Here is a 14,269-nt window from a genome sequence, read left to right as displayed (position 1 = left end):
ATGACCCCACTCTATATTGGAAACTACCTCATTGGAATGACAAGAATTAACACTGCTACTGCATACTTGTCTGCCGATCTGGAGTCATCGACTGAAATAAGTCATCGATGCACGACTGTGACTAACCCTCCAACTTACTCTGCAATCAACATGAATAATCTGCGAGCACTCATCATATATCTGAGCATAAAATCTGTTGCCCCTGATGTTAACTCAGTATGGGAATTCTTCCACAGAAACCTGCTCTCTCATGCACGGATTCATCCCATCTCATCTACAATTATCACAACCTTCTTCCCACCCATGATCCTGTGGTGAGGCAGTTCCTGTGGTAAACTGAATCTTGTGGTGAAGCAGTTGCTCTGAAACTACTTGCCTTCTCTTCCTGGAAGGCTAATCCAACCAAAGGCAATCTCAGTGCATTCCAAAAGGTCCACAACAAATGTGTGTCCACTCTCAGGAGAGCCAGAACACAACATCTGTCCAACCTCAAGAATCAGATTTCAAAATTGTCCTCCTTCTCGTAAACCTGGTGGCACCTTGATAAGTCTGTCTCTGGAGTATGCTAACCTTCAATCCCTTCCCTCTATTCAAATGGCACCACAGCCGACTCCGCTAGTGAGAATGCTGAATCCCCCAATTCTGTGTTTGCTTCAAAATCTTGTGTCCCCAAACATTCACTCTCAATACCCATTCTTCCATCTCGTGTCCAACTGCTCTTGGACTCTATCTTTTGCACATGAAAAGGTGAACGAAGGTTCTTTCAACCCTCGACTCTGATTTTGCAAATAGACAGGATAGCATCAGCTCACGTGTCCTAATATCCTGTCCTTCCACTCTTTCCCATTCTTTTTTCTGCCCTGTTCACCCTATAAATTGCCCAAGGTCATCTTCCATATGCTTGGAAATCTGCCAATACGACATTAAATGAAAAGGTACAAAAACCCAACCTCTTAACTACAGACCTATCAGCATACTTTCAAATACCAGCAAAATCATGGAATCCATCATTGCAGTTGATAATATGAAATCCTTCCTTTTCCCCAACAACCTCATGTCAGATCACCAATTTGGTTTCAGATCAGGTCACTCCACCTTGGACATGCTGCTTCTACTCACCCAAAATGGATCGATCTCATGCTTTTGATACATTCTGGCATCCTGCGTAACTCTACAAACTCTCTGCCTATGGCATCCAACTACACACATGGCTTACTGACTTCCTCTACCCTCATAGCCAATGTGTGGCATTCATCGGAATCCTTTCATCTTCTCTTCCTGTTAAGGTTGGAGTGCCCCGAGGCAGTGTTCTGGGTCCAGTGCTATTCCTGATCTTCATCAATAATCTCTTTGACTCTCTGGCATATTATTTTTATCTATATTACTGATGACTCCACCCTGTGCCGTGACATCCCTCATCATTCAGATAGGTAGGCTGCAGCCTCGGGATCTCTTCAGATCTTGAAAAAAAATCACAAGCTAGTCAAACAATTGGAATACATCCTTCAATCCTGACAAATCTCACACTCTCACTATCTCCCTTGGAAATGACCATCTGGAAAGACCTCCTATCTATTGTCTTAACAATGCTCTTGAGGAAGTTCAGTCATTGAAACTTCTGGGTCTCATTATAATCACTCATGATATTACTTGAGCAAACCACATTTCAAAGTTGGTCTCCAAAGCCCACCACTGACTGGGCATCCTCCGTGGTAAAAATTCTTCTTTGGCACACCTGAACTCCTATCCACCGACTAGGCCTTCATCCACAGCTTTATGGAATACTGCTCTCCCCTCTTGGCTGGCTCCCTTGCCTTACAACTTGCTCAGCTCAACTCTGTGGAAGCAAAGGTCTTCAAGATTATTGGAATCTATCACAAAGCCATCGCAGACAGATCGGTGTTTTCTTTGTCTTCTACCGCCTCTGTTCTGGTATTGAAGCCTTTCTGATTTTGCACTCTTTCCATGCTTTGTCGCCCCCAGATTTCTGCAGGGAACATGCAGTCAACCATCCTTCTGATGAATCTACGTAAATCCAGGTTTACTGTTCACCTCCATTCATTCGTTCTTCTTTCTCCCACCTGTGGAATCAACTTTCACATCCTCTTCAACCTCATCCTTCCCTCCAGGTCTTCAATACAGCTGTTCTCCACCATTTACGATCTGAAACCATGATATTTCCACGACCCCACCCCCTACCACACCCCACCAAATCTTCCAAATTTCCAGTTTTCCTTCCTGCGAGTTTCCTTCTGTATCCATCTTGTCCACCCCATGCATCCTCTCCTGCCCCTCATTCCTCCCCACAACCATTGTTTGCCCAAGTCTGCCTCTCTCTTGGCCTTCAACTCTGTTGTTGGTGTTGCCCCCCTCTCTCAACTGTTCCTTTTGTAATGATGTGTACTAATCCATTCAGGATACTAATCCCAGCTCTGGCACGAGCCTCGACTATGTTCACAAAAAATAAAAGCAGGAAGGCATCTTGGAATTCTTCACAGAGCTAAGTCATTCCTTGGCCACTTGCACTTCTAAAAATTGCATAACATCGGTCCAACCTACTTCCACAGAGCTATGCAGTGTGGCTCTGCTCAATGGGCCGGGGCCCCCAAGCATCTTAGGCCCCTAGCGGTGGTGTAATGGAAGTGACTTCGCAGGAGGCCATGGAACACATGTTCCTCTCTCGCCGCAGAGGGGTTTGTGGCTGAGCAAATTTCTACCAACTCGTATCTGGTCTTGCACCACCTGCCCTCTCACCATGGCCACACTCATTCAGCCAGCAACCCATACCTTGTTTCCCTCCCAATATCTCAGCTAACTGCTCACCTACACTCTACAAAACTGCTCACCTACACTCTACAAAACTGCTCACCACACCTTCTGTCCCTCTCTTCAAAATGGGAGCATAATTTATGTGACTTGGTGGCCACACCATGTTATTTTAATTTTATTATGACTGCTGTGAGCACACACAATTTATTTATAAATATGGCCAGAAAGACATCGTGTAGGCCTGATTTGTATTGTGTTGCCACTCGCAACATGGAGGTGAATTTGGCCATTATTTATATTACAAACGATTCAACATTTCATGATATCGTCATTCTTTGAAAGTTTTATTCTTTCCTTGAAAACTTTTTTTTTACACGGTTTGATTACTGAAGGCAACGTGAAAGAAAAAGAGTACCTTGCATTTAATCAACCTTCATTAATATGAAAATTAAGAAACAAGTCGTATAGAAAAACTTCCAAAAAATAAGCTCGTCACATTTTCCATTGCACATTTATATTAAATATTATTACGTAATTACAGGTAATTATGACAAATGTTTACACAAAATCATGATGTTTAGTGCTTGCTTTGGACGTATGTATTTCCAGTAAAGAAAATGGTTGCAACAAAATCTGTGGATTCGTAGCAGACTGAATGTCATCATACACAGTCACTGCCTGGTAGTTATCGTTGAGATCGGTGAGTTCTTCCATCCTGGACTGCATGGCATTTTGCCAAGGACAGCCAGTTCTCCACAGATGAAATTCATTCTCAGCAGAATTCCTCAAACAACTGTAAAAACAAAAGAAATCTCAAGTCAATAAAACCGGTGCCAACTGCAAGCTCTTTTGAGATACCAAGAGGAATTAGCATCGCATTTACCAACGCAAATAATCTCAGTGGAAACCACGTGGTACTTTGTCGTTCAGAAAGTTAGACGTGAACCCACGTGCAATGGGTAGAGTGCTTGGAAACTCCCAGAATGTCACATGCCAAGCGGAGGATGCACGGGACTTACCGACCGCAAGAACCACAATTGGGAAACTCATGGTGTTGGTAAAATTACTCACACCTGAGAACTGAAAATAACTGCCCATGATTTGACAATTGGAAATATCTCTGGCCAATTCACATAACTATGCAGCGTTCATTTGTTATTCAAGTGGTAATAAATCACAAAATAACTCAAGCAGGGTCACCATGCATGGTTTTACATTTTATATCCTCCTTCTTTAATCCTTTGCAAACCAAAACTAAAACTAGAACGCCACTCAGTAGAGCGCATACTCCCGCCGTGGGTGGCCGCTGCTGAGCCCTATCTTCCAATGGTAAAAAAAATCCTGGATCCGGAATAATATCCTGAGCTTCACCAAAAACTAATCAATTCTTCCTTATCCCAAGGGCAATCATCCCACCAACTTTCATCCAAATCCGTTCAGAACTTTTCCAGATATCTTGTTCACAAACATACGAACACACACACACACGGACGGACACGATCGAATGCATTACTCCCTGGCGGGAGTAAAAATGTGTTCACTTTTTGTAAAGTAATAAATTTCCCATAACTGGACCGCCAGGCTGAACAGATTACATTTTGTATACCACTGATAGGCCGGATCTGGATTCGAACCTGAACCAAAATCTAATCGGTGTGTTCTTGTCAATTACACAACTGATCCACCAGGTTTTGTCATAAGTCGTCCAAATCTTTTTGAGATATCTTGCTATATACCGTTTTTGGCCCTATCACTCAATGGTGAAGAATCACTTTTTTTAAATCTCTGATCTGGATCCGCATTCGAATCTTCACCAAAATTGAATCAATTATTCCTTGCCACACACCAACCCTGTCCATCAAGCTTCGTCTGAATCCATCCACGACTTTTTGAGATTTCATGTTCACAAACAAACAGACAGACAGACAGGGGTGAAAACATAACGTCCATCCACCTTCAGTGGCAGTAGTTATGAAAGTAAAAGGTTTAACCAATCAAAAGTCAAAATATGCAAGACTATTTTGAACAATAAATCACATGGAAATATTGAGACCAGTGGTTCCCAATCTATTTTGTCCACGATCCAAAATTTGAAATCACATTTGCTTAGCGACCCAAATGGTATCGGTACCTACTTTGTACCTACTCGGTAGTGGTACCTACAATAAAAATTATTGGAGAAAACGCTTTCGATGTGAAAAACCCTCCTCAAAAACCAGACTTTTGATGGGGGAGGAAAGATGGGGAATTTTCAAATTCGGATCACGACCCTGGGTTTGGGAATCCCTCTTTTTGACTGATGAATAAAGAAAAACTCCAGTGTATGCCTCACCTATTGGTATCACAGATGCAACTCCATAATGAGGTCCAAGGGGGGTGAAGTTTTCTACCTGTTGTCTTCCAGTGAGATCTCTCTCACTGCACCCATTTCTGTTTCCGTTCTGCACGACAAACTACATAATTAGTACATGTGATGTCTCAAGCTGTTACCAACTATGGATAGAACAACTTTTCATCATCTCAACCCAAAATGACCAAAAATTCACATTTCATGTTTTTCTTAAGGCTCATTATAATTGTGGTGTCATGCAATTTTTCATGAATGTTTTATTACATTGACGCAGATAGATAGTGATAGAAACGTAATAAAACTCTTCTGTCACCTGGAATACTCTTCAATGGAGAAGTCTTCCTCATTTGGTAAAAACAGACCACAGCTTTTTCGTCTTAAAGGCAATATTTTTTTCCTCCAAGGGCGCATTTCCTGTGGAAATATAACATGGTTGTAGTCAATGTTATTGTTATGGTTATGATTGTATGATTATTAACGTCGATGCAAATTTCTCATGTTTAATACACAACCTGGTTTTAGACATAAAGCTTTAAAGATTTCTGTTTTAGATTTTTTAGACATATTTGAAAATGACTTTTATACCATATTCTCTGTTGTTTTGGTCTCCATCATGCTCTTTGTTCTGGAGTTCTTCTTTACTGGAAATGACAAGCAACGTCTCATCAACGCTGGCTGGAAACCAGATTCTGAAAGACAAGTAGAACAGACTTCTCAAAAGCAGTATACCGATTGAACATTGAAGGTATCACAAAGAGAGTATTTCTAGTTGAGACTGGGATCTGAACTGATGAAATGGACAGAGCACTGAAGAGAAAGCTAACAAAGACGCTCACCTCGGGAGGTCCCTGCAGACTGAAGGCCCAGGATGTGTGCCACCCCACAGCTACATTGAGAGCTCATCAAGGCCTGTAGGCAATACGCAAGCACATGACATGGTTAAAATACAAACTTCAAATTGGAAAACAACAAACATTAGCTGACTTAAGACATTCAACAGATGTGTAATAACTCATCCTTGAGCCTCAAGTCTTGAGCCTCAAGTCAAAACAGGGCCCCCATGATGTTAAGCTTTTATGCATCACAATGGTGGTCCAAGCCTCCCCCACTGCAACCCTACTGAAGCCACTTTTGTTGAAAACCTCCCACATGATTAATTCCACCCTTTATTCGACTTTTGATAAAGGACACTCACCTGCTGTTTCTGTGAGGTCTGCAACTGGTCCTCGAGCATGTGCAGTTGACATCGCAGCCTCCTGTTGCTGTCCTGCAGCTCTCCCAGCTTCTCCATGAGCCGGCAGAGCTGATCCAGGTGCCCTAGACCTGCGCTTCTGTTCACCATTGCTTTTGACTGCGAAATGGAAGCAGAAAGTATGTTAAAAGGAATTATGGTCAAAAAGCTCATTGCAATTATTGCAGAATATTATCGGTAATTAGTTTAAGTTAAAATACTTTACAATACATCTGCTCTGTCTACTCTGCCATTGTTATGATTAGCAATGGAATTTCTTCCAGTTCAGCAGCGGATGCAGCCCCAGAAAATTAAAATTCCATGGAATACAGTGCATGAAACTTTTGGGAAGTGGCACAAAAGATGGTGGATTGGCTCTTTTGACTTTTTTACTACTTATTATCAACAATCTACTCGTACATCTCATCATAAATATAGATCCATAGTGATTAAACAATTCGGTATTAAAAACAGCATACTTTACTGAACATTTTCTCCAATATGCACAATAACATATCAGTTAAAAGAAAATATGGCGAATGTTATGAACTCACTCATTCTCACAATGGAGCATTACCTCAACTTTGCTTTCAATCCTGAAACTCCTCGTGGTGATTCTCGTGCGCGATGGCTGTTGAGGGTTTCTAATTCCTTTCGTAGTATGAAGTTTGGAGTTGCTTGGTAATGCGGCAGTGGTAGCCTTCATGTCTACGTAATTCGCTGGAATGCAAAAGTCATTTTGGTCTTCGTTGATCATTTTCAATTTGTCCGTTACAGATGTATCATGGGTGTAATCCTTTCCTTTATGAGCACCATCTTCAGAAGAGTCAAATACATCATCAAATTCATCACTGTCATTGATTTCACTTGCTGTGCTATTGCTTGAGCACTCATGAAATTTGGTGATGATGGAAGAGTCCATTTCCATTGGCACTATAGCATCAGAGTCTAAATGCTGTCGATCTTTGCTTGAGTCGTCTACGTTTCGGAGAGCTTTAGGGGCGGCAGGCAAACTTCTTGAGTCACCATCAGGGTACAAAGCTGGGCTCTGAAGAGGGGAACCAAGTCCTACCATTACATCATCTTCAATTACTACCCCTGGGGTAGAAGATGGAGGACTTGGCTCCTGTACGATGTCTGGTGTCGGTTCTTGAAGACCGGGTGCACATGGTGCACTCTCTGTTGGTTCTACAGAAATCAAGACATTTTTGTTTTGCTGACCTCCATGCAATGGAGTTTGGAATCCTACTCCAGAGTCCTGCGAAGACATTTTAATCAAGTGCACTGGCGACTTGGACGATGGGCTTACAAAAAGGTTTCTGAAGAAGCGAACGTTGGTAAGTATAACCGTGGATTTTGAGGCATCATCAGGGTGGGCTGCAAAAAGAGAAAAAAAATAAAGTAAAATATGATGCATTGAAATCATACCTAATTAAATAAATATAACGCTATTTTAATATGTAAATTTGAATAATCAACATTTAAATCAAAAATGGTCGATTATTGTATTGTTATTCCCTCCACCACCAAAGGTGGGTGGAGGTTATGTTTTCACCTGTCTTGTCTATTTGTCTGTCTGTTTGTGAACAGGTTATCTCAAAAAGCTTTGGACGGATTCATACGAAAGTTGGTGGAAAAGTTGGGGATGTGACAAGGAAGAATTGATTCAATTTTGGTGAAGATTCCAATCTTAATCTGGATCAGAGAATTTTTAAAATGATTCTTCAGCATTGAGAGATGGGGCAATAAACGATATATAGCATGATATTTCAAGAAGTCGTGGATGAGTGTTGACAAAACTCAGTGGATGAGTTGGTTAGGCGTTAAGAACAACCTGATTAGATTTTGTTTCAGGTCCGAATCCAGATACAGCCTATCAGTGGGATACAAAACGTAAACTGTTCAACCTGGCGGAGGTATGCTCTCCACCGAATGCCATTCCAGTTACAACAGTCTACATCTAGTGAAACTCATCATTGCATGAAAGACATGCATATCATCAACACCCACTATAATTCAAACACAGTAAGCATCGAATCTTTATCAGATAAGGATTTAAGGCTAACATGCAACACATAATGGAGCCTCAAATAAAGTTGAAACACTGCACTTACCATTCAGACAGATGCCCATCGATTGCTTTTTACGTTTCCAGAACATAGTGTGTCCTTCTGTTCTCTGCACTCACACTGCTTTAGCCCTGGCTGCAGCTCACGCTTTTAGAGGCTGAAATTCCGGAACTTCCTGCGTCACGGTCACTGCGGCTGAAACTCCCACCCATGATTCCAGCCTCAACTGGCATTGCAGAGGGACCCTCCAAGAGGAAGTAGATCTCATGGAAAACGAACCTGAAACCATCGAGAGGAAACATTCAACACTAAGAATAAACAACAAATAATGACTTAATTCATGAGAGAAAATTATAGGACACAGAAAGCAAACACTTATTGGCCAAATTAATTATCAGGATAACTTTTAAACCTGATGTTGATTTTACAGTTAAGCTGGCTGGTATAAGATCTTAGGGTCTTGAGGTTGCGCCTATGTCGTCCGGTTGAAATAACACCAGGTGGGTTGACTCAGCCTGTTATCCTTTCGAGGTTGGCAAAATGAGAAATGATACAACCAGCAGCCGCAGGCTGTATACAAAACAACAAGGATAACTTTTTAAAATAACTGGCCAAAGATTCCACTCTTCCTTCTCGCAGATCTAATCAGCATATTTAGACTTCTGTTAGTTAAAATGTTTGATCAAACAGCCCCACAAAGAAATCTAATCAATAGGCAAAGATTATTATTGAATCTAATTAATACAGACTTGGCATTTAATATGGAATTTTTTTTTTGTGGGGGTGAACTTACTTTTCAAGATGACTTAGAACCAAAAGTTTTTTTGTTGTTGTTGTTTTTTTTTTTTTTGGATACTGAATCGAGGCTCGTGAAAGAGCTGACATTTATTTCACAAACAAATCAACCAGACAGACAAAATATATAAAAAGAGGGAGCGGAAGACAAGAGAAGGGGAAGCACACAAACACTTGAGGGCACACAACATTTAAGAGCAGGGAGATGTGTGGGAGGGAGAGGGCTTGAGGGGAGGGGGGTGGCAGAAGTATCAAACACAAGGCCCTGGCTGCAGCTCACGCTTTTAGAGGCTGAAATTCCGGAACTTCCTGCGTCACGGTCACTGCGGCTGAAACTTCAGCAAGGCAAGGACTTCCAGGACAGAAGTTGGTATTTCACAAAAAGTGTAATTGGGGTGAAATTAGCGGGGATAGAAAAGATCAATGTTTTGGATGGGGGAAGATAAGAGATGGTGGTGAACAGCTGTTTTAAAGACCTGGAGGGTGGAGTGGGATTGAAGAGAGTGAGGGAGTTTGTTCCAGAGGCGGGAGAAAAGAGGAATGAAGGAGTGAAGGTGAGCAGAGAGTCTTGATTTTGGCAGTTTAACCATATGAGGGTTGCAGGCAGATCTTGTGCGACCTGTAGGAATATTTGCGGGACAGAGCCCAGAGAGAGCTGGGGGGGCAAGGCCAGAGAGGAGTCGGGAGAAGACGGAAAGACCACCAACCTGCCTGCGGTGAGTGAGTGAGAGGCCCTTGGAGTTAGCTTCATCGCGGGAGATTCCAATGATTCTGAATGCTTTGGTTTCAACAGCGTGAGGACGAGCTAGGTGTGAGGCAGGTGCACCAGCCCAGAGGGGAGAGCAGTATTCCATTGAGCTGCGGATGAAAGCCTTGTATGTGGTGAGGAGCTCAGGTGTGCCAAGGAAGGACTTTGCACGACGGAGGATGCCCAGTCGGCGACTGGCTTTGGAGGCCAGATTTGAAATGTGGTTTTCCCAGGAAAGATCATGGCAGATAGTGAGACCTAAAAGCTTGAGTGACAGAATTATGTTGGAATTATGTTGGAATTGGAATTGTTATTCATTTGGAATACGTTCATTGGAATTATGTTGAAATTATTCTAGATTTTGTTAATGTGACCTTTAAAAGAAACAAAAACCACATTTGACATTTCGAAGCAAATAAATTGATCCTTGAAAGTGATGTAAACTGATATCGAACTCAATTCACGGACAGTACTGTGTTAAACTTCTTTACGTTTTCAGAAGTATCTCTTTATTTTGCACATTAGCCAAAAAAAATTTCAACATAAACAAAAGCTAAATTATGACTGGGACTACGGACAGTAAAATTACAGTTCAGTACTCCGTGTAACCCCCACGAGCAATCAGGAGAGCACGTACACGTCGAGGCATGCTGTTCACGAGATTTGCCAAGGTTTGGACAGGAATCGCTTGCCATGCAGTGACAATAGTCTGCTGCAATTCACGCACAGAGGTCGGCTGCTGGTCCAAATGGTCGATTTGACGCGTTAATTCTGCCCACAAGTTCTCTATCAGATTCATATCCGGGGACATGGCAGGCCACTCCATATGCTCTGCACCACGGTCAGCAAGAAAGTGTTGGATCATGCGAGCATGATGAGGCCGTGCATTGTCATCTTGGAAGACAAAGTTTCCTCGAAAGGCTGCACGAGCAAATGGAAGCAATGTTTCTTCCAGAATGACCCTGTACTTGAACTGGTTCAGGTTTCCATTCAGAACAACCAGGTCAGTTTTTCCCCCTGCATGAAAAGCAGCCCAAACGGTCACCCCGCCACCTCCAGCTTGGACTCTTGGCACTATACAATCTTCGTTGTGGGCTTCATGCACTTGTCCTCGCACTCGGAGGTGGCCATCTTGACGATAGACCAGAAATCTAGACTCGTCACTGAAGGTCACGTGATTCCAGTGTCCTGGCTGCCATTGACGGTGCTCTCTGGCCCACTGCAATCGGCGCTGGCTGTGTTGTCTGGTCAGGCGTGGCTTTCTCAGGGGACGCCTGGCACGATAGCCTGCTTGAACCAGTCGTTGGTTGACTAGCCTTCTGGATACAGGCACATTTGTCAGTTGCTGCCACTCAGCCCTAAGCCGATTAGCTGACTTGGTACGGCCATTGCAGACTAACCGGTGCAGCTGGCGATCATCTCTCCTTGTGGTTCTGCGTGGACGTCCTGGCCTCGGTATTGGAGTAGGGACACCCCTCTGAGCATTTCGTTTCAGGATCTTTGACACCTGACCTTGAGTGATGCCATACTGCCGAGCAAAAGCACGCTGTTTCATGCCAGAATTTCGTAAAGCCACCACTCCATGACAAACAGCATTGTCGAGTTGACGGACCATCTCCAGAGGAAGCGGCAATAACTTTTGTAGACGTGCAGCAGTTGTTTTCCACTAATACAGAACGCAACAACCCTTATATACCCGATTGTGAAGCCAATCGTCTAATGTACCTGTCCTTACATTTTGTCACGCCACCTGTGATATAATCCTGTTATTGACTTCTTGCTGCGAAAGACAATCAGTGACATGGTTCTTTCAACAAAGACATCACCGAAGGGTAAAAGAAACTCACCAGATTGATATACTGAGTTCAGAAAGTAAACCCAAGTCAAGAAAAAAAAAAGAATCCATATTAAATGCCAAGTCTGTCGTTGAAGATCGATATACCGCTGAAAAGCAATTACATTTTATCTGCATGCATTTGGTATACCCATCAAAGCAAATCCATAGTCATTCAAAACGTTGTAAATCTTGTCGAGCATTATAAGCCCTCGTTGGTCTTATGGATTGGGTCTCGTCTGTCCATCCGTGCGTACGTCCGCAACCATATCTCAAAGATGTATGGACCGATTTTCTTCAAACTTGGCACAAACGCAAAACATGATGGTATACATATGCACATCATTTTATTTCATGATGCGATCGAAATGGCTGAATGGCGGCCATTTTAATTGTAAAAACCCCCATTGAACACGTCCTCAACCATTTCTCGGAAATGTATTTGCCGATCTTGTTCAAACTTGGCAAACAGATAAAGAATGATGACTTACATATGCAATTCGTTTGTTTTCAAGATCAGATCCAAAATGGCCGACTGGTGGACATTTTGTTACTAAACCCTCTGGAGTCTACAAGCCGATTCTATCCGAAATGTCTACAAGCCGAATTTATTGGCTCTAACCGCATTCAAATTTACCGCGCAATTACCGCCTCATGTATTCGATGTGTGTGTAATGGTTTAATAGTAGACTCCAGAGGGTTAAACATGTCCCCAACCATTTCTCAACATGCATGAACCGATTTTGTTCAAACTTCGCATGAAGATAATACATGAGATCATACATATGCAGAATATTTTGTTTTGTAATCTGACCAAAGATGGCAGACTGGCGGCCTTTAACTCCGTACAGCAAAATTGCTAAAACTACAAGGGACTATGACATTTTGTGTCTTTTTCTCTGTGTTCTGAGTAACTTTGGTAAAATAATTCCAAGTCTGCTTCCGAAGATGTTTTTGATGTCAGTTAGTTAAAGCTCAAAGATAATTAATTAATGGAATTGGTCACAGTGTCTTGACATTGATTATGAATCAACATCAGTATCAGAAATAATACTGATTCATATCAATGTCAAGAGATTGTGGAAAATAAGAAAATGTGAGAAAAGGGCCTCAAACTTTATGGAAGATATTAATTTAGGACAACTGGCTTTACACCTCCCACAAAGAATGGCAGTTTGTAGTCGACCATTCTCAGGAATCAAACTTAAACTAGGCAACTCATAAACCTACCATACATGAAGTGTTCTTTGAATAACCCAGTGGCATGTGAGTAGTTGAGATTACATTTCCTGGTAAATTAGTTTTTAAGATAATTCTTGATGCAAAATGTAAATGTTTCATTCTGATTGTAACATTTGTACAATAGTAAAATGATAACCTGGCTTAAAAGTAAGTTTGCTAAGTGGGAGAACAGGAGGGAAAAAAACCAGTAAAACCCTTGTGAGTAAAATATTATTGAAAGACTTTGAGGTTGTTTATAGCATTTGACTGCTATTGTGTGATAAGTCATAAATCTGGAGATAAGGAAATGAGACAGGAAAATATGTCGGCTTGTGGGAGGAACTGGAGAACTGCAGATGAACTAAGTGGGTAAACCTAGACTGAAAAACACACAAACGACACATTAACCTCCATATCTCTAAAGCCAACACTGCCTCCTACCTGGTTGGTAAAAAAAATTACATGGTTTAAGTTTCTTTAATAAATCTACCAGCAGGGGTACCTGGCGTTGTTGCATGTTGGGGAGAGTGGGCGAAAATTGTCATTAATTCTTGTTAATGGACATTGCAAAGCTGAGTTGGAGTTGGGATTGAAGTCTCTTCAATTGGGATGATAGTTGGGATGATAGGCATCCGAGGCAGAAAGACATCTTCACTTTTGAAATTGCTCTCAAAAGGAAATACCTCGAAAAAAAACAACTCGGCAGGAAAATGTCATGACTGATATGAAAGAAAGATCATGGCTGATAGTGAGACCCAGGAGTTTGAATGACAACTTCCTCAAGAGGATTGTTAATAAAGTAGATAGGAGGGTCCTTTGAAAAGTAGATGGACGTCAGCCAGACGATTCTTTCGGAGAGAGTGTGATATGAGATTTGTCTGGATTGAAAGACATATTCCAAGTGTTTGACCAGCTTGTGATTTTGTCAAGGTCTGAAGAGAGGGAAGAGGCTATAGCCTGCTTGTCTGAAGGATGAGGGATGTCATGGCAGAGGGTGGAGTTATCAGAAAACAGATAAAGAGGATTTTCCAGAGAGTCAGAGAGATCATCGATGAATATCAAGAATAGGACTGGGCCTGGAACAATGCCTTGGGACATTCCAGCCTTGACAGTGAGAGGAGATTAGAGGAGTCCGTTGATTGCCACATGTTGGCTATAAGAGTAGAGGAAGTCAATAACCCATGTGTGAAGTTGGCCTTTAGTGCCAAAAGCAGAGGGTTTGGAGAGTAAGGCAGGATACCAGACTATATTG

General features: G+C 42.1%; 1 protein-coding gene across 2 annotated transcripts; it reads right to left on the bottom strand.

Moving 5' to 3' along the window:
• Positions 1–3,096: 3,096 nt before the first annotated feature.
• LOC137425302 (uncharacterized) lies at positions 3,097–8,698 on the bottom strand. Of its 2 annotated transcripts, none has more exons than XM_068113580.2 (8): positions 8,465–8,698; positions 6,928–7,727; positions 6,315–6,470; positions 5,956–6,028; positions 5,705–5,808; positions 5,433–5,533; positions 5,102–5,210; positions 3,097–3,562 (listed from the first exon to the last, which is right to left on the bottom strand). In XM_068113580.2, exons 1-7 carry the CDS (start codon positions 8,508–8,510, stop codon positions 5,156–5,158), a joined length of 1,335 nt encoding a protein of 444 aa, XP_067969681.1. In that variant the 5' UTR covers positions 8,511–8,698; the 3' UTR covers positions 3,097–3,562; positions 5,102–5,155. The 2 variants fall into 2 exon arrangements, with proteins under 2 accessions (XP_067969681.1, XP_067969682.1); XM_068113581.2 differs by having other exon boundaries at positions 5,705–5,760; positions 8,465–8,591.
• Positions 8,699–14,269: the final 5,571 nt, after the last annotated feature.

This window comes from Myxine glutinosa, chromosome 4 (genome assembly GCF_964187855.1).
Source record: "Myxine glutinosa chromosome 4, kmMyxGlut1.1, whole genome shotgun sequence".
NCBI classification, from domain to species: Eukaryota; Metazoa; Chordata; class Myxini; order Myxiniformes; family Myxinidae; genus Myxine; species Myxine glutinosa.
This window is presented reverse-complemented; position numbering and strand designations above follow the sequence as displayed.

What these genes read in the sequence shown, in the direction of transcription:
- LOC137425302 (XM_068113580.2), bottom strand. Translation starts at nt 8,510, where the DNA reads ATGTTCTGGAAACGTAAAAAGCAATCGATGGGCATCTGTCTGAATG. An exon ending in GGATTGAAAGCAAAGTTGAG is followed by an intron (nt 6,471 to 6,927) that starts GTAATGCTCCAT and finishes TCCATTTCGCAG; the next exon opens with TCAAAAGCAATGGTGAACAG. An exon ending in GTCTGCAGGGACCTCCCGAG is followed by an intron (nt 5,809 to 5,955) that starts GTGAGCGTCTTT and finishes CTTGTCTTTCAG; the next exon opens with AATCTGGTTTCCAGCCAGCG.